At 32.7% G+C, this 25,643-nt stretch overlaps 2 protein-coding genes across 2 annotated transcripts; both read left to right on the top strand.

Moving 5' to 3' along the window:
• Positions 1-6,504: 6,504 nt before the first annotated feature.
• Positions 6,505-12,755, top strand: LOC108474449 (alanine--glyoxylate aminotransferase 2 homolog 3, mitochondrial-like). Its single transcript, XM_017776378.2, has 9 exons — positions 6,505-6,844; positions 7,848-8,078; positions 9,225-9,395; positions 10,328-10,471; positions 10,576-10,755; positions 10,845-11,070; positions 11,150-11,263; positions 11,341-11,427; positions 12,444-12,755. The coding sequence occupies exons 1-9, from the start codon at positions 6,590-6,592 to the stop codon at positions 12,485-12,487; spliced, it is 1,452 nt and encodes a 483-aa protein (XP_017631867.1). The 5' UTR covers positions 6,505-6,589; the 3' UTR covers positions 12,488-12,755.
• Positions 12,756-13,484: 729 nt separating this feature from the next.
• LOC108476207 (regulatory-associated protein of TOR 1-like) lies at positions 13,485-25,297 on the top strand. The gene is given in 24 exon segments (XM_053026108.1): positions 13,485-14,405; positions 15,510-15,612; positions 16,483-16,565; positions 16,650-16,808; positions 16,909-17,025; positions 17,195-17,352; positions 17,636-17,790; positions 17,889-17,945; positions 17,948-18,031; positions 18,078-18,157; positions 18,319-18,420; positions 18,809-18,892; positions 18,980-19,090; positions 19,455-19,808; positions 19,909-20,098; positions 20,630-21,193; positions 21,304-21,624; positions 21,719-21,848; positions 22,221-22,345; positions 22,431-22,576; positions 22,679-22,780; positions 23,554-23,639; positions 24,262-24,346; positions 24,486-25,297. Coding segments are annotated over 24 exon segments (4,065 nt in total). The 5' UTR covers positions 13,485-14,075; the 3' UTR covers positions 24,825-25,297.
• Positions 25,298-25,643: the final 346 nt, after the last annotated feature.

Genomic DNA, 25,643 nt, shown 5'->3' with positions numbered 1-25,643 from the left:
TTCACTTTTCCATTCAACCAAACACACTTTTAGTCTATTATATTACTTTTACTTACTTTCATAACAATTTTATTATTTTGGTCAAATTTACTCTTAAACCATAACAACAAACATATATATATATATATATATATATATATATATATATATATATATATCTTACAAATCTATTTTACGATCCATGTTCAGGGTTCATGGTTATTTCTTCCAACAATGTCAACTTCAAAATTTGAACCTGCATTTTTCCTTAGATGTACAATATAATTTATCACTACAACCAACATTTGTTGATAACAATTAACATGCTTTAATTATGAAAAAAAAAAACCCATAATTTTCTTCTTTCTTTCCCCTACCACTTTGATTAGAAGAAAAATTTTACGTTTCAGTAACATACTCGATTATGTGCTAAATAACATTACATTCTAGTAATATTATCATCCGATAATTATTTTTATTAAAAGACGAAAAAATCACAAGAGTTATAATTGGATAACAAAGATCCATCCAATCAAGAAAGCGAAAATGAGACAAAGCATATATGCTTAAATACGATTTAGAGATAGAACGTTAGAGGTAGGTGCCTTTAAAATTTTTTTAAATTTTTATTTCCCCTAAAATTTTTTTGAAAATTTTCATTATATCTTTATTGTTTTCGAAATTTTTAATCAAGTTTTTCTAAAATTTTAGAAATTCTTATTAATCTCACAAAGTTTTAAAAAAATCAATTAAATTCTTCAATCTTTTTAAAAGATTTATTAAACTTCTAAAATTTTTAACTTTTTATTTTTATTTTTTTGGTGAAAAGAACGTGAACAGGAAGACAATTTTAAAAGACTTTAAGATAAACTAAAAGCTTGCTCCTGGCGCCGGATGAGCGTAGCCACCACATCAGGAGGGACTTCAAAAGTCTGAAGGAAGATCTGCCAAGAGAGGTCGATCTTCGCTAGCTTATCAGCAATTAGATTATACTCTCTAGGAATACATAATTTCTCACTGTCCTTCTTAATTTAAGATCTACCAGTAATAAACGTTATTACAAAAATACCCAAAAATACAATTTCCATTACAACAACACGTGTTTCATTTATCCTTTACGGCAAGTAATATATATATATATATACATATACGAATATTATATATGAAACATGTCAAGAAGATAACTTACCAAGAACCATACATGATCATATGCCACGCAATGAAAACGCATAATTGGGCTGTGGCTTCAACAAGATAAGATGCTCTGTCATCCCAATGTGCCTTCATTGTCTCTCTCCAAGCTGGTTGGTTTCCATTATTATTTATTTCAATAAAATATCATTTATGGGTAAATTATACCCAAGTGCACTAAACTATTAGTAAATTTATATTTTGGTCACTTAACTTCAAAAAGTTACAAAATGATCATTGAACTATTTGAAAGTTTATATTTTAAGTTATTGGATTATTAAAACCATTGTTGTATGGCCTTCTTTGTTTACATCATATGTACCAATCAAAAGCTCTCATTCTCTTACTCTTTTACAGCTCAAATTTTTTTATGAAACAACTTTGAACGTTATGAATCTGCGAACTAAAATCTAAACAACTTTCTTCTCCAATCTTCAACATTGCCAGTTAGATTGACTTGAATATAAATTATGTTCTTCTACTCATCAACGAGTATTGATCCACTATATCAATCATTAAATCGTCGATTGGAGCTCACTAGCCAAAACTTAAAAAAAAAAAAACTTAACACCCGATGATTTAAATAAATTTTTTGAATAGTTTAGTGACTTAAATGAAAATTTTTAAAAAGTTTAGTGACCATTTTATAACTATTTAAAGTTGAGTTATCAAAATGTAAACTTATTAATAGTTTAGTGACATTGACTGTAATTTTTTATTATCTACATCTATACAAAGTTGCTGAGTTAGTATCTTAAATTTTTATCTGACAGTAGAGATTATTTTGATGGCAATTTTATTTTTCATATAAATTTTAGAAAAATTTACGCATGATGGATTGAAACCAAAAATATTATTATGATTTTTAATATCTCAATTTTATCGTTTCAATCAAAATCATATTCGATTGTTATATAATTTTTTTAAAAATTTATTACATAAATTTTTCACACATAGCATAATCTAATAAACATTAAGCAGCATCCAAGTTAAAATTAATTCAAAATAAATAGATAAAAAATTGAGGGTAAACTACACTTAAGGTCATTAAATTATTAATAAGTCGTTTGAGCTATTAAAATTACTACACCTAAGGTCAATAAAAAGATACAAAATGATTATTAAACTATTCGAAAATTTTCATTTAAGTCGTTGAGCTATTAAAATTACTACTATATGGCCTTCTCTGTTTGCATTACTTTCACCAATCGAAAGCTTTCATTCTCCTTCTCTTCTACAATTTAACTTTTTTTTTTATGAAATAGTTTTGAACATCATAAATTAGCGAACCAAATTCTAAATAGTTTTATTCACCAATCTCCGACATTAACTGTTAGATTTATTTGGATTTAAAGTATATTTTCTACTCGTCGATGGGTACTAATCCATCATACTATTCGTTGAATTATCACTTGGAGTTGGAGCTCAATAGTCAAACTTTAAAAAAAAAAAACTGATCAGCCTAGTGACTTAAATTAAAACTTTCAAATAGTTCAATAACTTTTCAAATAGTTTAATAACGATTTTTTAACTTTTTAAAGTTCAGTAACCAATACGTAAAGTTATTAATAGTTTAGTGACCATAAATATATTTTACTCAGAAATTAATTAAAGTAGGAAAATAGATGAGCCTACTAGATGCATCACAAACTCAAAAAAAGGCTTATCATGTGACATTTGAAAAGAAGAGTGACAAATAAAATATATCTTAATAATAATTGAAACCTAGAATTTTATATTATATTAATCAACATTCGATCAAAATAATTAAATTACAAATGAAGACACTCGGTTTAAATTCGATTTAAAAATAATTGAATCTACATTTTTTGATTATGATAAATTTATAACAATAAGGATGTTAATTAAACTAATATTCAATTAGTTGTATTTGAGTATTTTTATTATTGTATTTTTAATGTATATTTTCCCCATAACGTTAATCACTTCCTTCTTTACATAATTCACAACACTTGTCTATATATATATAATAGAAGAGGTAAGAAATGTGGAATTCCTACATGACAACACATAAAACAAAGTTGTCATATGTCTAAACAAAGAACTTCGATGTTGAAAGCCTCTCCCACATCGTCATCGTTATGGCCTAAACTTTAAACAATTATTCTTTTAAAAATAATTATTGCCTTGGTGACTAACAACTATGACCACAAACTTACCAACATTAAAAAATATATTTAAAATTATTAATTGAGTCTTAATTTGATTAATATCGTTTTTCTTTTAGTATAGGAGGACGTGTATTTGAGTGCATTGAAGCACGTTATCCTCCTTTTAAGGGTTGGAGAGGGACTATGAATAATTCTAAGTATTGTATAAAAAAGAATAGATATGATAAAAAACTCAACCCTATATAGACGGTGAAAACTATCGAGCTGAAGTACGGTAAAAACAAAAGAAATTTTCTATAAAACAGTCAATATTTAATAATATATTATATTATCAATCAATCTATTGTCGATACATCAAATATATATATATATATATATATATATGCATTTCTTTAAAGATGATTTGTTATATATTATACCCACAGTTTTATTGGTGGATTCTGATTAAACTGGCATTAGTAGAGTCACTGAAAGGATTCTTTTTCCTGTTTTTTTCTTTTTGAAAATGATTTGAGATTTAAAATTTTTTAATGTGAAAATTATATATAAATTAATTTACCTATAATTATATTTCAACCAACTTGGTACATTATTAACTTTTAAGTTTGATTTAATCTCGTGACTTAAAAAATTCTGATCTTTTATTTTATTTGAATCGTTTGAGCTCGGTTTAAAAAATTCAATAGGGTTTGGAAATAATAAATATATGCATTAAATAATGTCTTTTATTATCTATACTATATATAAAATGATATATTAAGTTAGTATAACGAGTTAACTCAACACCATCACGATTTTATCAAAATTAGGTATTAAAATATTTTAACAGAATTTTGATCATTATTCAAGTCATTTGATTATAAATAATTTAAACTCAAATATTTATCGAATCAAATTTGAATAATTCTGTAAGTTTTATTGAGTTTACATCACTTAATGCAACTAAAAAGTATATTCTTTTGCTATTGCTTTCAAGTTGGCAAAGATTAAGACATTTAGTACTTGAGAAAGGGACGTAATTATAAAACCAATGAAGTGTGTGTTGAAAGAACAAGATCCTTGATTTGATAATAAGTTCCCATCTAACCTGAATTTTGAACCAGATACATTCAGGTTGAGGATGTGATTTTTGATTTTATCATTGTTTTTTTCTCAAATTAGGTATCATTTTTAGAAGTTGTAACTAATCCTTTCGTCGTGGGTGTTTTCTGAAGAATTAAATGGTTAGCTATGAAATATGTATTGTTTCCATGAATGGTGATCAAACTCTCGAGCACATGATTAGGAGACGAGATGAGTAACCACTGTACAACACATCATAATTAATTTAGCATTGTTTATGGAATTAAGAGAATTAGTGACTAAAATATTGGATAAAATATAATGTTTTGTTGCTCTAATGATAGGATTAAGAGAAAGGCTTTAAGATGTCCAATGAGGCATTTGTAGGTAAAAGTATCACAGAGGCTCCTATTTAATGTCATTGCATTTTGCTCCCTCTATTAGAAAATAGGTAAATCAATTTTTGTACGTTAAATTAAAGAGCAAATCAATTCTTTTTTATTAAAATTTTCATCTATTTATATATTGTTAAAAATTGTCGTGGTTGACAGAATAACCAGATTGTGATACTGGTGTGTCATGTGTACATTATTTTGATGTACAAATATCAGTTTTTAACTGTAGAAATGGATACAAATTTTAACAGAAAGCTTAGTTTGCTCTTTGAGCTAATGTACATGGACTAATTAATCAATTTTTTAGTAGGAGCAAAATGTAATATGACTCCTAGTACAGGAACCTTCGTGGTACTTTTATCAACATTTGTATTGTTGGTTAAGACTAAGGTTTTAGATCCTTGGGTATTTAAGTTTGAATCCTATCTTGCGCATTTGTGACAGGGTCTCCAGCCCCACCACGCGTGTTTGCCATGAACAGGTTTTGTCCAATTCTTTCTGTTGTTTGAACTTTACTTCGTAGTTGTCTATTGTGTTTGTGCTTTCTAAGAATTTTACGTCTCAATTTTCAGCCCCACGATCAAACCATGATTCTGATCCTTTTACTATGCTTAAATTTGGGTTTTAATCCTTACCTTTTAATTTGGGCTAATTTGGTTGTTTTACTTTTATAACATTATTAGTTAGCATAGACCGTTAATAGCGAAAACTATATTGTTAGAATGATTTTTTCTTAAAAACACTCTTTTCCAGCATACACAATATACACGAATATATATTAAAAATATTTAATACACTACCAGTAGAGTTTGTAGACTCTGCAAACAATGTCAGAGAGTTAACAAGTGTCATATAAGAATATAGTAAAATATGATATAAGAAAAAAACACTTGACAATTTCTTAATGCTACTGTGGAATAAAAAAAAAGTACACTGCCAATATTCTAAATACTAATCTACATATATATAAACAAAATGAGAGCGCTTTCAACAATAAATACACAAGCAGTTTGATAAGAATACATACATTGGCATTTTAACAAGAGTAATTAACGTGTTAACTATTTTAACTAACTAATAACATTATAAAATAAACATAAACAATTTATGCCAAATTAAATACGAGGGACTAATTTTAAATTTAACCATAATATAAAGTACACACATAATTTTTGCTATCCAAGTTATATGGGTTAAACAAAGCTAGTGATTTATTAGGCAAAATAAATTTATAATTAATAAAAGTAATTTCAATTGATAATTTCTTAGAACTTAAATAGCAAGATCTGCCATTATCAAACAAAACTCATCCATGATAACAACACATAATGTAACCCAAAATGTTCTCTCAAAATTTGGGAAAATTATAATTAAACCCCTTAAAAATTTTAATTATACCCCTCATAATTTTTAAAATTCTCATTAGACCACTCAAAATTTTAGAAAATTTGAATTACGCTCTCACAAAATTTTTTAGAAATTTTTATCATGCCCCTTAATTATTTAAAAACTTTAATTATACCCTTCAAATTTTTTGAAAATTCAATTAAACTTTAAAAAATTAAATAAGCAAGATCTACCATCATCGATCAAAATCCACCCATAATAACTACGCATAGAAAAATTTACACATAAAAATTACACATCATCCGAAAATCGGGTATTTTGATTAACAACCTTACCCGCCATAAAAAAACAAACTCAATTACACGTCAGCAGGACTCCATTTTTGCTATATAAATAAACTTTCCCTCCTTAAATCCTCTCTTCCACGGATAAACCATCTTCGTTTACAGTTAAATCCTTTTTTCCCTTATATTTTCGGAAAAGATGCGAAGGTTCATTCCGGCGACGGCAGTATTGTCGGAAAAAACTAAATACTCTCTTCCATTGCGGCGATGGCGATGGCGGTGCTTCTCTCAGGTGGCTCAAAAGGAGTTTGATAACAAAGGTGGCGTTGTGGTTCCCAAAATGCCTTCCTTTGATTATGCTCCGCCGCCTTACACCGGTCCCTCCGCCGCTGAGATCCTCTCAAAAAGGAAGGAGTATCTTAGCCCCGCCATGTTCTACTTGTACAATAAACCCGTGAGTTTCCTTTCTTAAAAAAGGTCAAAATATCCTATAGTCCCTGTAATTTTCAAAAATTAGGGATTTAGTCCTTGTACTTGTATTTTCAAGAATTTAATCCTTCTATTTTTTAGATTTCAAAATTCAAGTCCAATTAATACTGTTAATTTTTTGTTAAATTCAGGTTAATTACGACATTTTTTTAAAATTATATGACTACCAAATGAGTATTTTTTATTTAAAATGTCACAATAATAAATTTAACCAAAAAAAAAAACAGTTTAGACCTGACTTTTACAATTTAAAAAGTAGAGGACTAAAATCTTAAAAAAAACCAAGTACAGAGACTGAATTTATAAATTTCAAAAAGTACGGGGACTAAAGACAATTTTTACCTTAAAAAAATGGGCATAATCTCCTTAAAATCCCCAAACTATCGCCTAAATTTATATTAATCCTTAAACTTTAAAATATTTTTAATTTAGTCATTGAAGCATCAAATTATTAATTTATGTACTTCTATCAGTGTAGCCGTCAACTGAAACATGGCGTGACACATTATTAAGTTGTAAACAGTGTATATGTTAAATAAACAACAGTGATTTACCTGTTTTAAATATATTACGCCTGGAATTTGAGCTGGAATTTGAAGTTAAGGATAACGGCTTGTTCTTGATTAGGAACCAAATTGAATTTAGGATCATAGTTTGGGCCTGTTAGTAGAATTAACCCAAAAAATAGAAGGAACTATGGAGTTTTGAGATGCATTTTTTTATGTTTTTGCTCTTGATGACTGGAGACTGTCCTTTAAAAACTGTTCTATGAGCTGTTTTTTTTGTTCATACAAATGATTGAATTTAAAGGAGGTAAAAAAATGGAAATTACAGAAGAATTTTATTCACTACTTCAATAATTTAGGATCAATTTGGCTGTTTTCTCAGATTCAATGAACTGTATAAATTAGATTTTGTCCTTTATTTACAATTTTGTGAGTTTTTGTTTTGTTTTTTTTGGGGTGCAGCTGAATGTAGTGGATGGAAAGATGCAGTATTTGTTCGATGAAAAGGGGAGAAGATACTTGGATGCATTTGGAGGGATAGCTACGGTGTGTTGTGGCCATTGCCATCCTCATGTGGTGGACGCCATTGTTAACCAAACCAAGCGCTTGCAACACTCAACTATCCTTTACCTTAACCATGCCATTGCTGATCTTGCTGAAGCCCTTGCTAATAAGTTGCCCGGCAATCTCAAGGTTCTTTGCTCTCTTCTTAACTGTTATATGTCAATGGTTTTCGATAGGAAACATCATTCTATATTTGGATTCAACAAGGATCAAAACATATCTATAGGAATATCCCTTATAGCTCAGGTGGTATCGTTTTTACCCACTAATGCCATATAAAAGCATGGGTTTGAACTCTTTGCAGAGTTTGAGAGACAAGACCCGAGTATCAAATTGAGCATATATACTAAAGGTCAGGTGATAAAAATTTGGTTCAATTCTTTAAAAATTATAAAGATATAGATATTAAAATAGTAAAATTACGTTTTTACTATCGTAAAATATACAATTTAATTTTGTCCCCTAAAAAATTTTTTAGCTTCATCCCTGATATATACTTAGATATGAAGCCAAAAATTTATTTTATTTTAGGGAGCCCAAGATTAAATTATACTTTTTGAGGGAGGTTAAAGTATAATCTTATCATTGTATTAACATATAATTTTATAATTTCTAAAGGGATTATAAAGAAATTTTACCATCTTAGGGGGTTAAAGTACAACTTAATCATTGTAGTAACTTAAAAATTCAAAATTTTTAAAGGGACTAAAAAGAAATTTTACCATTTGTCACCTTTGGTGCCAACTTTTGTATACACTTGAGACACAATATCTCCTTCATTGAAAGATTAGTTGGCTTCCAACAAATGATACTTTGAAGACTTATCCCAAGATATTCTAACCTCCCGTAGACAATATATATACACGAACATCCCATTTTTTTCATTGTTTGTAATTTATACAGCAACTCTATTGGATGTGTCGAGAGATTTTCAGCTTCTTTTCTTGGAGAAGTATGCAAAGTGTTGTTTCGGTGGGAGTTTTGTTTTTTGATTCTGCTAGAAGTCTCAGTGCTCAGTGGATCACAAAGCATGAGCGTCTTGTCAGATGCTTGAGATGGTGAACCATGTGTAATTGTGTAGACTTCTCTCAAAAAAGTTAGCTTCTAAGTATGCTTAGATGTTACCTCTTAAAGATAGTCTATCATTGCTGTTACAGTTGAAACGTATTTAGTCCCCAACTTCATAACTTTGCTAAAAAAAACACTCCCTAGCTCAATTTTTCTTTCTTCTTTGTTGCATCTTAGATTGGGGGTTTTTATTTTTTGGCTATGCAGGTTGTGTTTTTTACAAATTCAGGGACAGAAGCTAACGAATTGGCAATAATGATGGCAAGATTATATACTGGATGTCATGACATAATCTCATTGAGGAATGCATATCATGGGAATGCAGCAGGGACTATGGGAGCCACTGCCCAAAGTAACTGGAAGTTCAATGTTATACAGGTATATATATGCTGCCGCTTTCTTTTCTTTTTTCCTTGAGATTTTAATGCTATACCATTCCTTCCTGGTACCATTATTGACATAGATATCAATGTGTGATTTAAGTAGTTGAAAATGAAATAACAATGGTAGGTAGTGATTATGACTTGCATTCAACTTTATGTCAATCTTGTTTTATTGTTTGTTTTTGTACTTTCTGAAAATTATGCATTTAATTTTTATATTTTTTTAATTCAAAATTTTAGTCCTTGTCAAACTTTAACTATGAAACTCATTTAATTAGTAGTTGATTATTTTCACATATTACTCACTAAAAATTTGGTTAATGAATTAACTATAGACATTTGTGTTAAGACTAAAATTACAACTGTACACATAGTTCAAGATTAGTAATTGATTTTAACCTAATGAATTTAACTGCTACTGTTTGGGTCAAGACTAAAATTTTAAAATTTTAAAAATACAGGAAATAAAATTGACTAATTCAAAAAGTATAGGGACTAAAACTGATCAAATTAAAATAAAAAAATTAAATCCATAACTTTTGCAATGTATAAAAACTAATAGCAAAATTTAACAATTATTGTTTCATTATGACCCCAAACATTATTTTGCTATCGGGTTGAACAATTTAAGTGAAAGTTACATCAAATTTACTTGCTTTCCATCTTTTTATTCTTACAAGGTTCGTGGCTATCTTTTTTAATAATATCGTACTTAAGTTTTAAACTTAAATTCTCTATCTCGAAATATAATGTGCCTAAAACGCTAAAAATATGTTACATGTGTCTACTCGTGTCTTGATGTGTTATTACATACATATCTGATATATATAAACTGTGTATGGACTTATATGCTTATAACAAATTTTAGAAACTTGATGTGTTACAAGTTCATCATAAATATGGGTAACTCATATGTATGTTCATCAGAGTGGTGTTCATCATGCCATAAACCCGGATCCATACCGAGGTGTTTTCGGTTCCGAAGGAGAGAAGTACGCGAAAGATATCCAAGATCTCATCCAGTTCGGAACTTCGGGCAACATCGCCGGTTTCGTTTCCGAAGCTATACAGGCATCCCCAATATTCACTGTCACCTTCGATTTTCATGTTTTATGTTGCTAGTGCCCGATATTTACACTTGGTTCCAAATAACATCTCACAATTTTCATTGACAGGGAGTTGGAGGAATCATAGAATTAGCCCCGGGTTACTTACCTGCTGCTTATAACATTATAAAGAAAGCTGGAGGTCTTTGCATTGCTGATGAGGTTCAAGGGGGGTTCGCTCGCACCGGTAGCCATTTCTGGGGATTCGAGAATCACGGCGTTGTACCTGACATTGTCACAATGGCAAAGGTTAACTTTTCTCGATTTTCTTAGCTATAAAAGTATTCTATCTACATCCCTTATGTATTCACTTGCAGCTAGCTTTCATGTATTGACAGGGGATCGGAAATGGCATCCCTCTAGGCGCTGTGATAACCACTCCCGAGATCGCGGAGGTCTTGACCCGACGAAATTACTTCAACACCTTTGGTGGGAACCCTGTATGTACGGCTGCAGGATTAGCCGTTTTGAACGTAATCGAAAAAGAAAAGCTTCAAGACAATGCCTTCGTCGTAGGATCTTACTTGAAAGAGAGACTAATTGCACTAAAAGATAAACATGACCGTAAGCTTTAAGACTTTGTAAACATCATTCAATTCGGAACCGGCATTGCTGATTGCCTGATTGTACTATGTAAATGCAGTTATCGGGGATGTGAGAGGACGTGGATTGATGCTCGGAGTCGAACTTGTCACTGATCACGAGCTCAAGACACCGGCAAAGCTTGAAACACTTCATGTATTGGACCAAATGAAAGGTTAGGTTTCTTCACATTAAGCCTGCCATGTAATGTACTTTGTTTAAGTTACTAATGATCTGGTAATCTTATTGTAGAGATTGGTGTATTGGTTGGGAAAGGTGGATTTTATGGCAATGTATTTAGAATTACACCTCCACTTTGCTTTTCTAAGGAAGATGCAGGTGAGTTACTCCGTTTCGGATGTTATTCCGACTCTATTTTTTGGGTAAATTGCAGTAAAAGCCACCCAACTATGGTTTTTTTTTTTCTGTTATTCAATTATAAAAAAGTTACAAAAAGGTCACCTGACTACTCAATTTTGTCTTTCTTTGTCATCAGCTAACTAATGTAAAAATGAAAACACCAAAAAATCTAAGATAGTTGGGTGACCAAAAAAGACAAAATTGAATAGTTGAGTGACAAAAAAAAAAAACTAATAATTGAATGATCATTTTGTGACTTTTCATAGTTGGGTGGCTAAAAAAGAAAAAGAAAAAAAACATAAATGGGTGACTACTAACATGGATTACTTAATATCAAATTTAGCTCTTAACATTTACATCTTTTTTCAATTTAACCATTATTCTTTTTTTGAGCTAGACTTGACCCTCAACCTTTTAAAAAGAGTTAAATTTGACCATCAACATTTTGAAATAGAATCGAAATAAATTTTTTTAAACAAAAATACTAGCTAAAATGTTAATTTTATAAACGCGATAGCCTTCATGGCAATCCGCGTATACTTCATGTTAATTTTTTTGAATCTTTATGAACTTTTTATACTTTTTTTTAATTTTGATTTATTCTTAATTTTTATAATTTTTAAATTAATTGTGGGCGTAACATATAAGAAAAATAGGGTATTTAATCATAAAGTGTACATGGACTCTCATGTGAGTTGGCAGGCCAATAATGTTACAAAATTAATATTTTAGTCAATATTTTCTGTTAAAGAAAAATGATTTGACTCTTTTTGTAAAAATTAAAAGCCAAATTTAGCTTAAGAAAATTAAAGCCTAAATTGATAAAAGTGTAAACATTAAGAGTTAAATTTATAATTTTATCTTTTTAAATACTCGTGTCCTACTCATTTTTGGATTCTCGACATGGATCTAGGAGGTAATATATATCCATATGTAAAACTCACATCCAAGTCCAAATAACGTAAGTTCATTTCCTTCTGAATTTCTTGTTGCAGATTTCCTTGTAGATGCTATGGATTACACCATGTCAAAGATGTAACGCCTCCGTTATTCTTTCATGCAAACGAGGTTGAAGCTCAATAATACGAGAAAAGATTACAAAAAAATGATTACACGAATCAATTAAGTTAAGTATCGAATGAATTACAAAGCACCTGATTTAAATGTAAAAAAAAATAGAATATAATTAGATGCTTTAAGTCTAAAGTTATCGACGTGTATCATAAACTCCCTTAGTCTTATATGTGAAAATCATCAATCCATCTATAGATTTATGCTTCAATAAATTTAACAAATTGACCGCAAAAGATTTTGGATCTCAAAGTCCCACATGGTTTAATTTATATCAACAAGAAATTAAAGAAAAATCTAATTGTGTTATTTCATTCAAATTAAATTAAGAGTATATTATACCGATAATTACTCAATTATTAATACTTTTTTAGTTATTTAATTATAAAAAAATATAAAATGATCACTATAAGAAGTTACAAAATCGTCACTCAACTATTTAATTTTATCTTTTTTAGTCAACTATTATCTTCGATGAAGTTTTAACTCTTAATTCTATCAAAAGTCTGAATGATTGAAAAAACAATGGGTTTATAGAGCAATAATGTCTCATCAAGTGCTTGAGAAGGCAAATCATGTGTGTTTGTGCATAGATGAGACCGAATCCTTATCTTATATATAATTATTGGATTTGAAGCTATACTTTACGAATTCATTACCTTTTTAGTCATTTAAGCTTTTAATAAAATTTGTCGATTAAGTCTTAACTCGATTGGTATCAACATTGTTATTAATGTAAGAGGATGTAAGTTCGAAAGCGCTGAAATGCATTTTCTTCCTATTTATGAGTTAGAAAAGAGCTATGTCTAATTTTAGACAAGATCTTTATTGAAGATAACACTTAATGTATTAAGAATCCAATCTAAAGTTTTATCATTAATAAATTATTTGATTTAAATTAATTTTTTCAGATTGAATCAATTCGGATTAATATTATTAATTTTTTTTATAATTGAATCGGATTTAAATTGGGATAGAGTAGAATATACAAATATAAAGGAAACGCAGGCGTAAAAACAATGCACAGTGGAAACGCATAACACTTTTTTAACCAAAAAAACAAAATTAAAAAAAAAAAAATCCATATTTCAGCTTTGAGACTTAAGAGACACTTCCCTTCCCTTTCTCTCTTTCATTTTTATTTTTATTATTCAAAAAATTAAAATTAAAATTTAATTTTAATACATCATTTTTTTATTGTGCCGTCACTGTTCTATGCTCCACCACCACACCAGCATCGTCGTTGTCGCCGCCGCCGTCACCTAGGGTTTCAAATCCTTCAACTTTCCCCTTTCTCGGTTTCCTTCTACAAATTTCCGAGCTGGATTATCTCTCTTTCTTCTGGCGAATCTCAATGCGCCGCTGGTCCAGCGGCTTCGTTGATCAAATCTCTTTCCTTTTCCCATCTCACTCTATATATGCGTATCAGTTTCTCTTGTTGATCAGTTTGGAGCAAAAAAAAGGCTAGGTTTTGGTGAGATTAGTTTCTATTGATTAAAATTTTGAATCCGAGGGTTTTTTGTGTTTGTATTTTTTTTTTGTTTCGCGGGATTTGAATGGCATTGGGTGATCTGATGACGTCACGATTTTCGCAATTGTCGTTGGCGGTATCGAATCATGTCATCGATGGTAACGTCAGCAGTGGCGGCTACCATGAGGACGATGTTGCTTATGCTGACTTGATGTCTCAGAGGAGGGATTTAGATGCTGTATCAACTAGCAGTTACGCCAATGCCGTTACTTCCACGGCCACTGTGCCTACGACCATGGCTTACTTGCCGCAAACTGTTGTTTTATGCGAGCTTCGGCATGCTGCCTTTGAAGCTTCCACGCCAACTGGACCCTCTGATAGTGGCCTTGTTTCCAAATGGCGCCCCAAGGACCGAGTAAGTCCTTTCCTTTCTAGCTTGTTTTCTTCTTTTTTTGCTTACCATTCGTTTGACTGATTATATCTAATAATGGGTTTAAGAGAAAAAAATATTTACACTGCAGTAGGAAAAGATGGGATTGTGCAAATAATTAGAATTTCCTATTGATATTCGGAAGTAAGAAAATTTGACTTCGTTTAGAGGTTAAGAAAATTTGACTTCGTTTAGAGGTTATTAGAAATGTTGCTAAAATTGGTTCATATCTATGCCATTTTGGGTCTAAAACTAAAATTTTAATAGGGCTTTAGTACATTGGATAGAAGGGAGGGGGATTCTTAGATGTGCTAGCATAACATTATGGAATTAGTACTGTCAATTAAGTTTGAAATCCTTGAATTTGATGTGGTCACCTAGCAATGGAAGTCATGAAGACATTGTACTCCTCCAAATCAAAGCATTAGAGTCTGGAAGAGTTGAATACTTTGTAAATTAAGTAATCTGCTGTTGTTTTTACCATCCCAGTATGTCATTTGCCATGTGATGAACAACTGACTAAGGAAAATGTTTTGAATGGTTGGTTGTTTATGTATTTGCACACTAGAGCCTTCAGAGTAGAAACTCATTCTTTTAATCCTTTTTAATTTCATCTGAAGTAACAATTCCCATACCTTCTCCTGTAGCTTAGTGTTTTGAACATGCCATGGTGAAATGTATTCTATTTTTACCTTTTAGGTTTTGACATGAATTTTGAATCTAAAAGCAAACTAAGGAGAGAATATTGTGGAAGATTGTTATGTCTGCTTAAAGAGATTTATAAAGCCTAAACATGCAGAACACAAATAATTTGAAATAGTGTTATACTATACCAAATTTGTTCGCATTCTACTTCCTAAAGTGTGCATTAAAAAGATTGTTTTTATCTTTCAGCAGCCTCTTTGCTCGGGTTTCTTTGCAATACATTGAGTAATATTTTCTTTCTTGGAACTGAATTTGATTCTTAGATAATAGTATGTTTCTTCTTGATAAATATTAGAAACCATCCCCTAAGAACTATTTTCCCTTTAATTTGTCTTGATATGGTGTGCTTGACCATATTCACTTGACTTACGACTTCATATGCAGATGAAGACAGGATGTGTGGCCCTAGTTTTATGTTTAAATATCAGTGTTGATCCACCTGATGTAATAAAAATATCTCCTTGCCCAAGAATGGAGTGCTGGACTGGTATGTTTTTTGAGTCAATTCTCTCTTATTTTTGCATTTTTGCTATTTAATGGTTATTGAAGCTTTAATGCTCATGATTATTCCTCAAGAAATCTTTAATAAGTTTCGTGTTATTTTAATAAGTGACCGAAATAAATGCTAGTTGATTCGTTGAGCATGCATGAATTTTTAAGTTTGGATATTGTTTGCCCTTGGCTCTAAACTGTATCTGCTCCTTAGTTGTCTTTATATTTGCATTGGAATGATGAGAATTACCATAAATCCTGTCCAAGAGTGCTAATTATGATCCTACTTCAAACTGAGCTCTTCTCTATATTTCTTTTTATCAGTTGGGAAACAAGTATCTCCTTTTATGTTAGGGTAAAAAAGGGAATATTTTGTAACTATTAAGTAGTTTGGATCTTTTAACATATTGAACTTTTTCAAAGAGGAAGGTAAATTTTGGAGCTTCGGAGTACCTTCTTTTGAAGAATTGTTTTACTGTTTATGGTGTTTGAAGCAGTGACAAACGACTAACAGAAAATTGGATAGAAAATTGAAATAATTATCAAGTTCGGTGGTTAAGAAAGTGTCACTTTTTGTAGGGTTATTGCTGCACCAACATAGTTTTTTGCATGCAGTCTCAGGAATGCTTATCTGTTTATTGTTTCTATATACAACCCTTGTTCTGGCCTTGCTTTTTTGGTTGCCAAGGAGGAAAAAGTTGGAATCCTAGTTCTGCACTTGCACAAAATAAGTTTTCAATCATATTTTCTATCCATCATCCATTCTTTGGTCACAAAATGATTAAAATATATAATTTTTTTTTTCAATCTAATGTTCTTCATTGATATTAGTATGTTCCACTTTTTCTTTCTTTCATTGTTGCAGACCCTTTTTCTATGGCACCACAAAAAGCTCTGGAAACTATTGGGAAAAACTTGAGAGATCAATATGAGAGGTGGCAGCCCAAGGTTTGAACACCATCTTATACCACGTCTCATTACAGGCTATTCCATCAAGTTTAGAATCTAATTCTTTCTATTAAACATGGCCAGGCTCGCAGTAAGGTTGAACTTGATCCTACAGTGGATGAAGTGAAGAAACTTTGTAATACATGTCGCAGATATGCCAAGTCAGAGAGAGTTTTATTTCATTACAATGGACATGGTGTTCCAAAGCCAACTGCAAATGGTGAAATCTGGCTGTTTAATAAGGTGTTCACTTGTTTAACTGTTGGGAATCAATTCTTGTCTCTTTTCTTTTGCTCTATTTGGCAATTTTTCTCCTTGCTAAACCTGAACATTTCCTGTGCAGAGTTATACACAGTATATTCCCTTGCCTATCAGCGATCTTGATTCTTGGTTAAAAACACCTTCTATATATGTTTTTGATTGCTCTGCTGCAGGAATGGTTGTTAATGCCTTCATTGAGGTACTTGCTTGCGTTCTATCCTCAATTTGTCACTAGTATATTTTCTGGCTGGCGCTATTCAAATAGACATCATTGTCTTCCTTCTCTAGCCTTATTAATAGACATCATTGTCTTCCTTCTCTAGCCTTATTTGAATTTCTTTTTTTCTTTATTTGAATTTGATTGATAGCTTCTTGACTGTGGCACTTCTAACTACCCTGGATCTTCAAGAGACTGCATTCTTCTGGCTGCATGTGAAGCACATGAGACTCTTCCTCAAAGTTCTGAATTTCCTGCTGATGTGTTTACTTCTTGTCTTACTACACCTATCAAAATGGCATTGAGATGGTAAAAGTTCTCATTTGATATGCTTGATTAGGACTTAGTGCTGCATTTTAATACTCAAATAGTATTTGCCTATTTGCTAAGCTAAATATTATCTCCTTTGTATTTGCATCTTGAATTAACTTTTACTAAGTTTTTCTGTTTACTTCTCATTGTTTCTGGATTTTTAAACATGGTATTCACCTTATTGAGCACTTTTAGTAATTTGCTCATCTGATTTTAATTTATTTAATTATTTTGTGTAAAATGAGCTTATTAATCTTCTGATGGTTGTTATCTCTTCCAGGTTTTGTACACGTTCATTGCTTCACGAGTCTCTTGACTCTTCACTTATTGATAAAATTCCTGGCCGTCAAAATGACCGTAAAACACTTCTAGGGGAATTGAATTGGATATTTACTGCAGTGACTGACACAATTGCTTGGAATGTTCTCCCTCATGGTAGTTCTTTCAGTGTATTGATCAGTTGTGTGCCTTCTTTTATTTAAGCGGTTCCTGTATTCTAATCTATTTAATCAACTCTTCTTTTTGTGATGCAGACCTTTTCCGAAGGTTGTTTAGACAGGATTTACTAGTTGCTAGTTTGTTCAGAAATTTTTTCTTGCCGAGAGGATTATGCGCTCTGCAAATTGTTCTCCAATTTCTTACCCAATGTTCCCACCAACCCATCAGCACTATATGTCTTGTTTTTCAGTTGTTTATTTTAAAATTTTCTTCTGCACATTCCAGGGATGCATGGGACATGGCTGCTGAAATTTGCCTTTCTCAGCTTCCATCATTGGTTGAGGATCCTAATGCAGAGTTCCAGGTGTGTTTTTCTTCCAATTTCTTTGCTAATATTGATTTGTTATCCTGAATTTCGCTGACGTGTATTGGATCCAGACAAGAATTGAGTAGCAGAATGAGAGGGTTCCTATTTACTGCTCATCATGTTCCCTCATACCTGAGTGTACTTTTGTTTTGTTTCAGCCAAGTTCATTTTTCACTGAACAGCTGATAGCCTTTGAGGTATGGCTTGACCATGGATCTGAGCATAAAAAGCCACCAGAGCAATTGCCTATTGTGCTTCAGGTGCTGTAATCTTTCCTTGTCATTCTAGCAGTGTCGGCCATTGTTTGGTTGCCCTTCTTTATGTTGATTTCATATTGGTCAGATTTATGTTAAACAATCTTACTCTATATCGAGTCCTCTGTGACCTAAGTTATTTTTTATTGTTCAGAATAACGGATGTCTATTGCCATAGTTTCTAACCACTTGATTTTTGGATAGAAATCCCATTTACTATGAATTTGAGCTGATTTGTTCTCATGAATAGTAGTCTATGTTGAAGTACATCCATTTTAGGTCTGCCTGCTTTTCAGGGCCACTAACAGTGACGTGCAAACAGTTCATATTACTGTGGCTTAGTATACAAAAAATTTAAATGTAATATCTGACCAGCTCACTATTGATGTTTCAGGTTTTGCTTAGTCAATGTCATCGATTCCGTGCTCTAGTTCTTCTTGGAAGATTCCTTGATATGGGACCATGGGCTGTAGATCTGGTAGTTCTTTAGGGGTGTACTCTTCACTGTTTGCATTTCATTGTGTTTCATGCTGTTGTTTACTTACAGGGTGGATTCTGTTTTTAGGCCCTTTCTGTTGGAATATTTCCTTATGTTCTGAAGCTGTTGCAAACAACCACTCCAGAACTGCGTCAAATCCTTGTCTTCATTTGGACAAAAATTTTGGCACTTGATAAGGTGTTTTTGCTGATGCTTCATAAGTTTGGGATGAATATTTGTTTGCATATGTTAATGTAGCTCTTTCTGCATGCAATGTTACTTATGTACTGTGATAACATGCTGTAGCATGTCCATGCCTGCCTTTCATTCTGGCATTTAAGGAGTTGTTAAGTGCTCTTATGTTGTTGTAGCAGTCAAACTTCTGTGGTTTCACTTCTTGGTACCTGAATAATTATCCATTGATAGTTTGCTGTTTTTGTTTATTGACACTGAGGAATTGGTTCTGCTTCTCTTATTCTACTTGATGCTTTATTGCAGCACTATCATATTCCTTTTACCTACTACAATGGTAATTTTGAAATTCTGTTATCTTTGTTTGCAGTCATGTCAGGTTGATCTTGTAAAGGATGGTGGTCATGTTTATTTCATTAGGTTTCTTAATAGTGCAGAGGCATATCCTGAACAGCGTGCAATGGCTGCATTTGTTCTGGCTGTCATTGTGGATGGTCATAGACGAGGCCAGGAAGCCTGTATTGAAGCAGGGTTAATCCAGGTGTGCTTGAAGCAGCTTCATGGTTTCACGCAAAATGAGGCACAAACTGAACCCTTATTACTTCAGTGGCTTTGCCTTTGTCTTGGAAAGCTGTGGGAGGATTTTACTGAGGCTCAGACAATTGGTCTGCAGGCAGATGTGCCTGGAATATGTGCTCCTCTACTCTCTGAGCCTCAGCCAGAGGTATATCTTCTCTCTTATTTTATTTTTTCCTTATAAATGGATAGTTTTTGGTTTTCTAATTATAGACATTTGCAAAATTATAGAAGCTGGTTTATTTCAGGTTAGAGCTTCAGCGGTTTATGCATTAGCTACCTTGCTTGATGTTGGGTTTGACTCGTTTAGAGATGGTATTGGAGGGGATGAAGAATGTGATGATGTTGAAAAGAATAGAGCTGAGATGATTATAATTAAAAGCCTTTTGAATGTCGTCTCTGATGGAAGCCCTCTTGTCCGGGCAGAAGTTGCTGTAGGTATGTGGTGGTTATGTTCATTCATATTTCATATGTCAGGATTGGTATTTGCTTAACAGTTTTCTTCAGAGTTCTCTTCCCAATTATTAACATTAACGTGACAGGGTTGAATGAACATGACACAAACATGGCACTTTGAAACACCTTGAAAAGTTTCTATTGCTTTTGTAATTGGCTGATGATTTTATCTGTAGTATATTCCAAAATCTAGGTCACTGTGAGGCGTTAGCTTCCTAGAATTCTTAAGATGCTTGTTATACATATATAATATTTCTGTTCTATGGTGTGACGCAAAACATTAGAGCAACTTGCAATTATGATCCTAGAATACTCTTCTTTTTTATGCATATTTTTCTCAGCCTCTGAAACCATCATTAGAACCTACTATTTGCATGTTTTGTGCAAACATGATTCCTTGTCTTCAAGTTGCTTTCTTTGCTGATTGGTGGTTGTGAGCGGGTGTTGTACAGATTCACTTTGTCCCTGAATTATGTTGGTGGATCAGCGTTGATGCTTTGTTTGTCTTGGCAGCTCTGGCACACTTTGCCTTTGGACATAAGCAGCATCTCAAGTCAATTGCTGCTGCATATTGGAAACCTCAGCCTAATTCCCTGTTGAATTCATTGCCTTCACTTGCTAATTTAAAGGGCACAGGAAGTGGAAATATAGTTTCTTCTCAGATTGGTCCTTTAACAGCCATGGTTCGGGATGGAAGGGTATCCACTAGCAGTCCTCTTGCTACTGCTGGAATCATGCATGGATCTCCATTATCCGATGATTCATCTCAACTTTCTGATTCTGGAATACTGAATGATGGTGTCAGTAATGGGGAAGTTAATCATTCAAGACCAAAACCTTTGGACAATGCAATGTATTCACAGTGTGTACTGGCCATGTTTACTTTAGCTAGGGATCCATCTCCACGTGTAGCAAGTCTAGGACGGCGGGTTCTTTCCATTATTGGAATTGAACAAGTAACAAAATCTGTGAAGCCCGCTGGTAATAGTGCCTGGCCTAGTGATCCTGCAAATTCCTCATCAACCCCTAGTATTTCTGGATTAGCTCGTTCTTCTTCCTGGTTGGACATTAATGGAGGTAACTCTTTTGTTCTTCGTTTGCCCCTGATATCTGCTTTCTATGATGCTATATTTTATTCTGGTTAGATATTAAAGTTACAGGATTTAATTGGGAGATGATATTGACAGGTCATATGCCTTTAACATTTAGAACTCCTCCTGTTAGCCCTCCTCGACAAAATTACTTGGCAGGAATTCGTAGGGTTTGCTCTTTAGACTTCAGGCCTCACCTGATGAATTCTCCGGACTCAGGATTGGCTGACCCACTTCTAGGCTCTACTTCTGGATCAGAGCGCAGTTTACTTCCTCAGTCAACAATATATAATTTTAGTTGTGGCCACTTCTCGAAGTCTCTGCTTACTGCATCAGATGACAGTGAAGAACTACTGGCCAAAAGAGAAGAGCAGGAGAGATTTGCACTGGAGCATATTGCTAAGTGCCAGCACTCATGTATTCCTTTTGACTTGTACTTTTGTTCTTTTCATTCTATTCAAATGCCAATTTTTTACTTTGGAACTAATAGGTTTCTGATTTCCTGTGCTAGCTGTTAGCAAACTTAACAATAATAGTCAAATTGCTAGCTGGGATGCAAAATTCGAGACAGGTACAAGAACTGCCTTGCTGCAACCTTTCTCTCCTATTGTGATTGCGGCAGATGAGAATGAACGGATCAGGTATGCGATTTATGTTTTTATGGATTCCTAAAGCAATTTAATTCCAATGTTACATGATTTGAGTTAACATGCCATAGCGAGTGGATTGTTTTTACTCATCTTAAACCTGTGGGTACGGGTTACAATGATGTGCCTTGATAATTTGCTTGCGTTGACCGGTTATGATGTGTGGTAATTGATCCAGATATTAAGTTGTACACCATAAATGCATCAATTTGATATAGGTTCTAGAAAAGATCAACAAGGTGGCAAGTTCTGATTGGCATTCACTTGGTGTGCATCTGATATAAACTCTTAAGATCTGAAATGAGTTAAGACTTAAGCGAGTTTGGAACTTCTCGGATATATTAATTTTTTGGTTTTTCTTTTCAGGGTATGGAATTATGAGGAAGCCACCCTCCTCAATGGTTTTGATAATCATGATTTTCCGGAAAAGGGAATATCTAAACTTTGTCTTTTGAATGAGCTTGATGACAGCTTGTTGCTTGTTGCTTCAAGTAATATTCTTTACCACTTCTTTCTCCCAGTGTTTTTGCGAGGTTTTCTTTTTTCTAAAATTAGCTCGGGGCTGCTTTTGTACAGGTGATGGAAATATACGGATTTGGAAAGATTATACACTGAGGGGGAAACAAAAACACGTTACCGCATTTTCTTCTATCCAAGGTCACAAACCTGGTGTGCGGAGTTTGAATGCTGTTGTGGACTGGCAACAGCAGTCTGGATATCTCGTATGTATTTCTTCTAGACGGTTTTATCTCTAGGACATTATTGCCACTTACAATTTGATGCCTAATATAGTTTTCTTCATTGCTCTGATGTTACACTACTAGTATGCATCTGGAGAGATATCATCCATCATGCTTTGGGACTTGGATAAGGAGCAACTTGTTAATTCAATACCATCATCCTCAGATTGTAGTGTCTCGGCATTGGTGAGTCTTCAATCTCTTTCGCATATATTAATTTATGTTTAAATGATTGGATTGAGCAAGGTTATATACATGTTGGTTGTAACAGATACCTTATAGGTAAAAGTATCATGGAGGCTCTTGTACTAGGAATCAGATTGCATTTTGTCCTCTCTACTCAACTGGACAAATTAGTCCTTGTACATTAGATCAAATAGCAAATCGGTCCATCTGTTAAAAATTTCATCCATTTTTACCATTAAAAATTGGTCCCCGCATATCAGCATGAGGTACACATGGCACGCTACGTGTAACTATCTGGTTATTTCGTTAGTTACACCAGTTTTTAACAGTAGAAATGGATGAAATCTTTAACAGAAATGACTAATTTAATTTTTGATTTAACATATAGGGACTAATTTGCTCATTTTTTGAGTGAATGGGGCAAAATGCAATCTTATGGGCTTTTTTGGTACTTTACTTTATAAGAAAAATGGAAAATTACGGCTTATAACTATTGAGTTGGCATATACGAGGGTATGCTTTAACTGAGAACATGCTATGTTGGAAAGTTTGTTAAGTTTTATTAGTTTGGATGCTTTCCCAAATATTGAGTTAAATGAACCTAATGTTAAACAAAGTTCTCGATGAAGAAATTGAAGTGCCTTTGTGATTCTCCTCGTTCTATTTTGTTTTAAGATTTAGCTCTTATATTTTATCTTGTCATCAGATTTGTTTTGGTCATCGTTTTTTTTGGGTAGTTCATCTTATGTTGCATATTTTCTTCACATTAACAGGCTTCTTCTCAAGTCCATGCTGGTCAATTTGCAGCTGGTTTTGTGGATGGTTCTGTTAGACTATATGACATCCGGACACCCGACATGTAAACATTCTGATCAACTTTTTATTTATTGACAAGATAATGAACGATAATTTTTTTTTCTGCAATTTTTGCCTGTTTGTGACGTCATTTGAGCTTTTCTTTGGAGGACTCGACCACGTTTTTATAGTGCTTAACATACAACTCTATTTATTATTCAATCCCATCTCTTTATTTTCAGAAGAAAATGCTATCTCGTGTTGTGTAAAAGTACCATGGAGGCTCTTATTCTAAGAGTTGGATTGCATTTTGTCTTTACTAAAAATAGGCAAATTAGTCATTGAACGTTTGACGAGTAAACTGGTCCTTCTGTTAAAATTTTCATCCATATCTACTGTTAAAATTTGGCCTTTGTATGTTAGAATGAGGTACACATGACATATCATGTGTAACTCTCTGGTTATTTTATCAGCAATGTCAATTTTTAACAGTAGAAATGGATGAAATTTTAACAGAACTGATTAGTTTGCTCTTTGATCTAATATATATGAATTAATTTGCCCATTTTTTAGTAAAGGGGGCAAAATGCAATCTGACTCATAATATAGGTATCCTCATGGTACTTTTACCTCTCATGTTATCCGTATTTGTTTATCTGACCAGCATTTGTTCTTTTAATGTTTAGGCTGGTTCGCACAACCAGGCCGCATACTCAACAAGTAGCAAGAGTTGTGGGTATCGGCTTTCAACCCGGACTTGATCAAGGAAAGGTAAGGCAACTCACATTTCTTATGTCTGGTAAAAAAAGGTATCGATGTTGTCAACATTCTTGTTCCTCGTTGAACATCTTATTCGAGATTTTGATCTAGGAAACACAAAACATTGATAAACTTTCACGTTATTTTTCAGATTGTTAGTGCATCCCAGGCTGGTGATATTCAGTTCCTCGATATTAGAAGTCAAAGAGATACGGAACTTACAATCGATGCTCACCGAGGATCACTTACAGCTTTAGCTGTTCACAGACATGCCCCGATAATTGCCAGTGGTTCAGCAAAACAGCTAATCAAAGTTTTCAGTCTAAAAGGCGAACAACTCGGCACCATTAGATACCAACATACCTTCATGGCCCAGAAGATTGGTTCTGTAAGCTGCCTTACCTTCCATCCCTACCAAGTGTTACTCGCTGCCGGTGCCGCTGATGCCTGCGTTTCAATCTATGCCGATGACAACTCTCATACAAGATAAACGTATAAATCCTTCCACAATTTCACAAAATCTGGAGGCAGATCACGGTGAATGAAACCGTCTTAGGCACAAATTTCATGGAAGGTCAGTGATCCAAGTTAATAGTTGCAAAAAATTATTCGAGTTCGGATCATTGTTCGAGTGTTTCGGGATATACTGCTGCCAGATTTACAATTCCACTATGGGTGTTATTGGAAATTCAGGGGTATAAACAGAGATATATATTGATTTCATTAGCCTCCGGTCACACGTTTATCTTTGCATATATATATACGGGGGGTTTGGTGGGGGTGGCTTTGGCAAATAATATGTTATATATATATATAGGTGATGCATTGTAAATATTTTCCTTTGTTTTTTTTTTTTTCGGTTCCCATTATTTCATGGTTTTCAATGTGTTGAAATTGTAAAGGCTACAACATTTGCCATTGTCATAAATTTTAAGTATTGCAAGCAGATTGGTTTATGGTCAAGCCCTCTCTAAAGCTATATTTTTGGAACCAAATCAATGGTAAAACCGATTAAGATCCGATTTTGATTAAATAAATTCTTAAAAACTTATAAAATCGAATCTAGTTCAATCGGTTTAATTGTTGGATTTTGATTTTGATTCAGTTAAATAAATTTGTATTGGTTTGAGTCAATCAGATTTTTTTTTCAGTAATTTTGGATAACTCGCTTTAATTGTTGCCACGAATGGGATTGGATATTTGTGTTTTCTGAATTATTTTGACAGGAGATCAAATATTTGTATTTTTGAATTATTTTAATTCCAATTTATAGATTTGTCTAAAAATATGAATCCATTTATTATCCACA

This window comes from Gossypium arboreum, chromosome 3, assembly GCF_025698485.1.
Source record: "Gossypium arboreum isolate Shixiya-1 chromosome 3, ASM2569848v2, whole genome shotgun sequence".
Lineage (NCBI taxonomy): Eukaryota > Viridiplantae > Streptophyta > Magnoliopsida > Malvales > Malvaceae > Gossypium > Gossypium arboreum.
The sequence above is the reverse complement of the archived record's forward strand: the minus strand, read 5'-3'. Positions and strand labels throughout refer to the sequence as shown.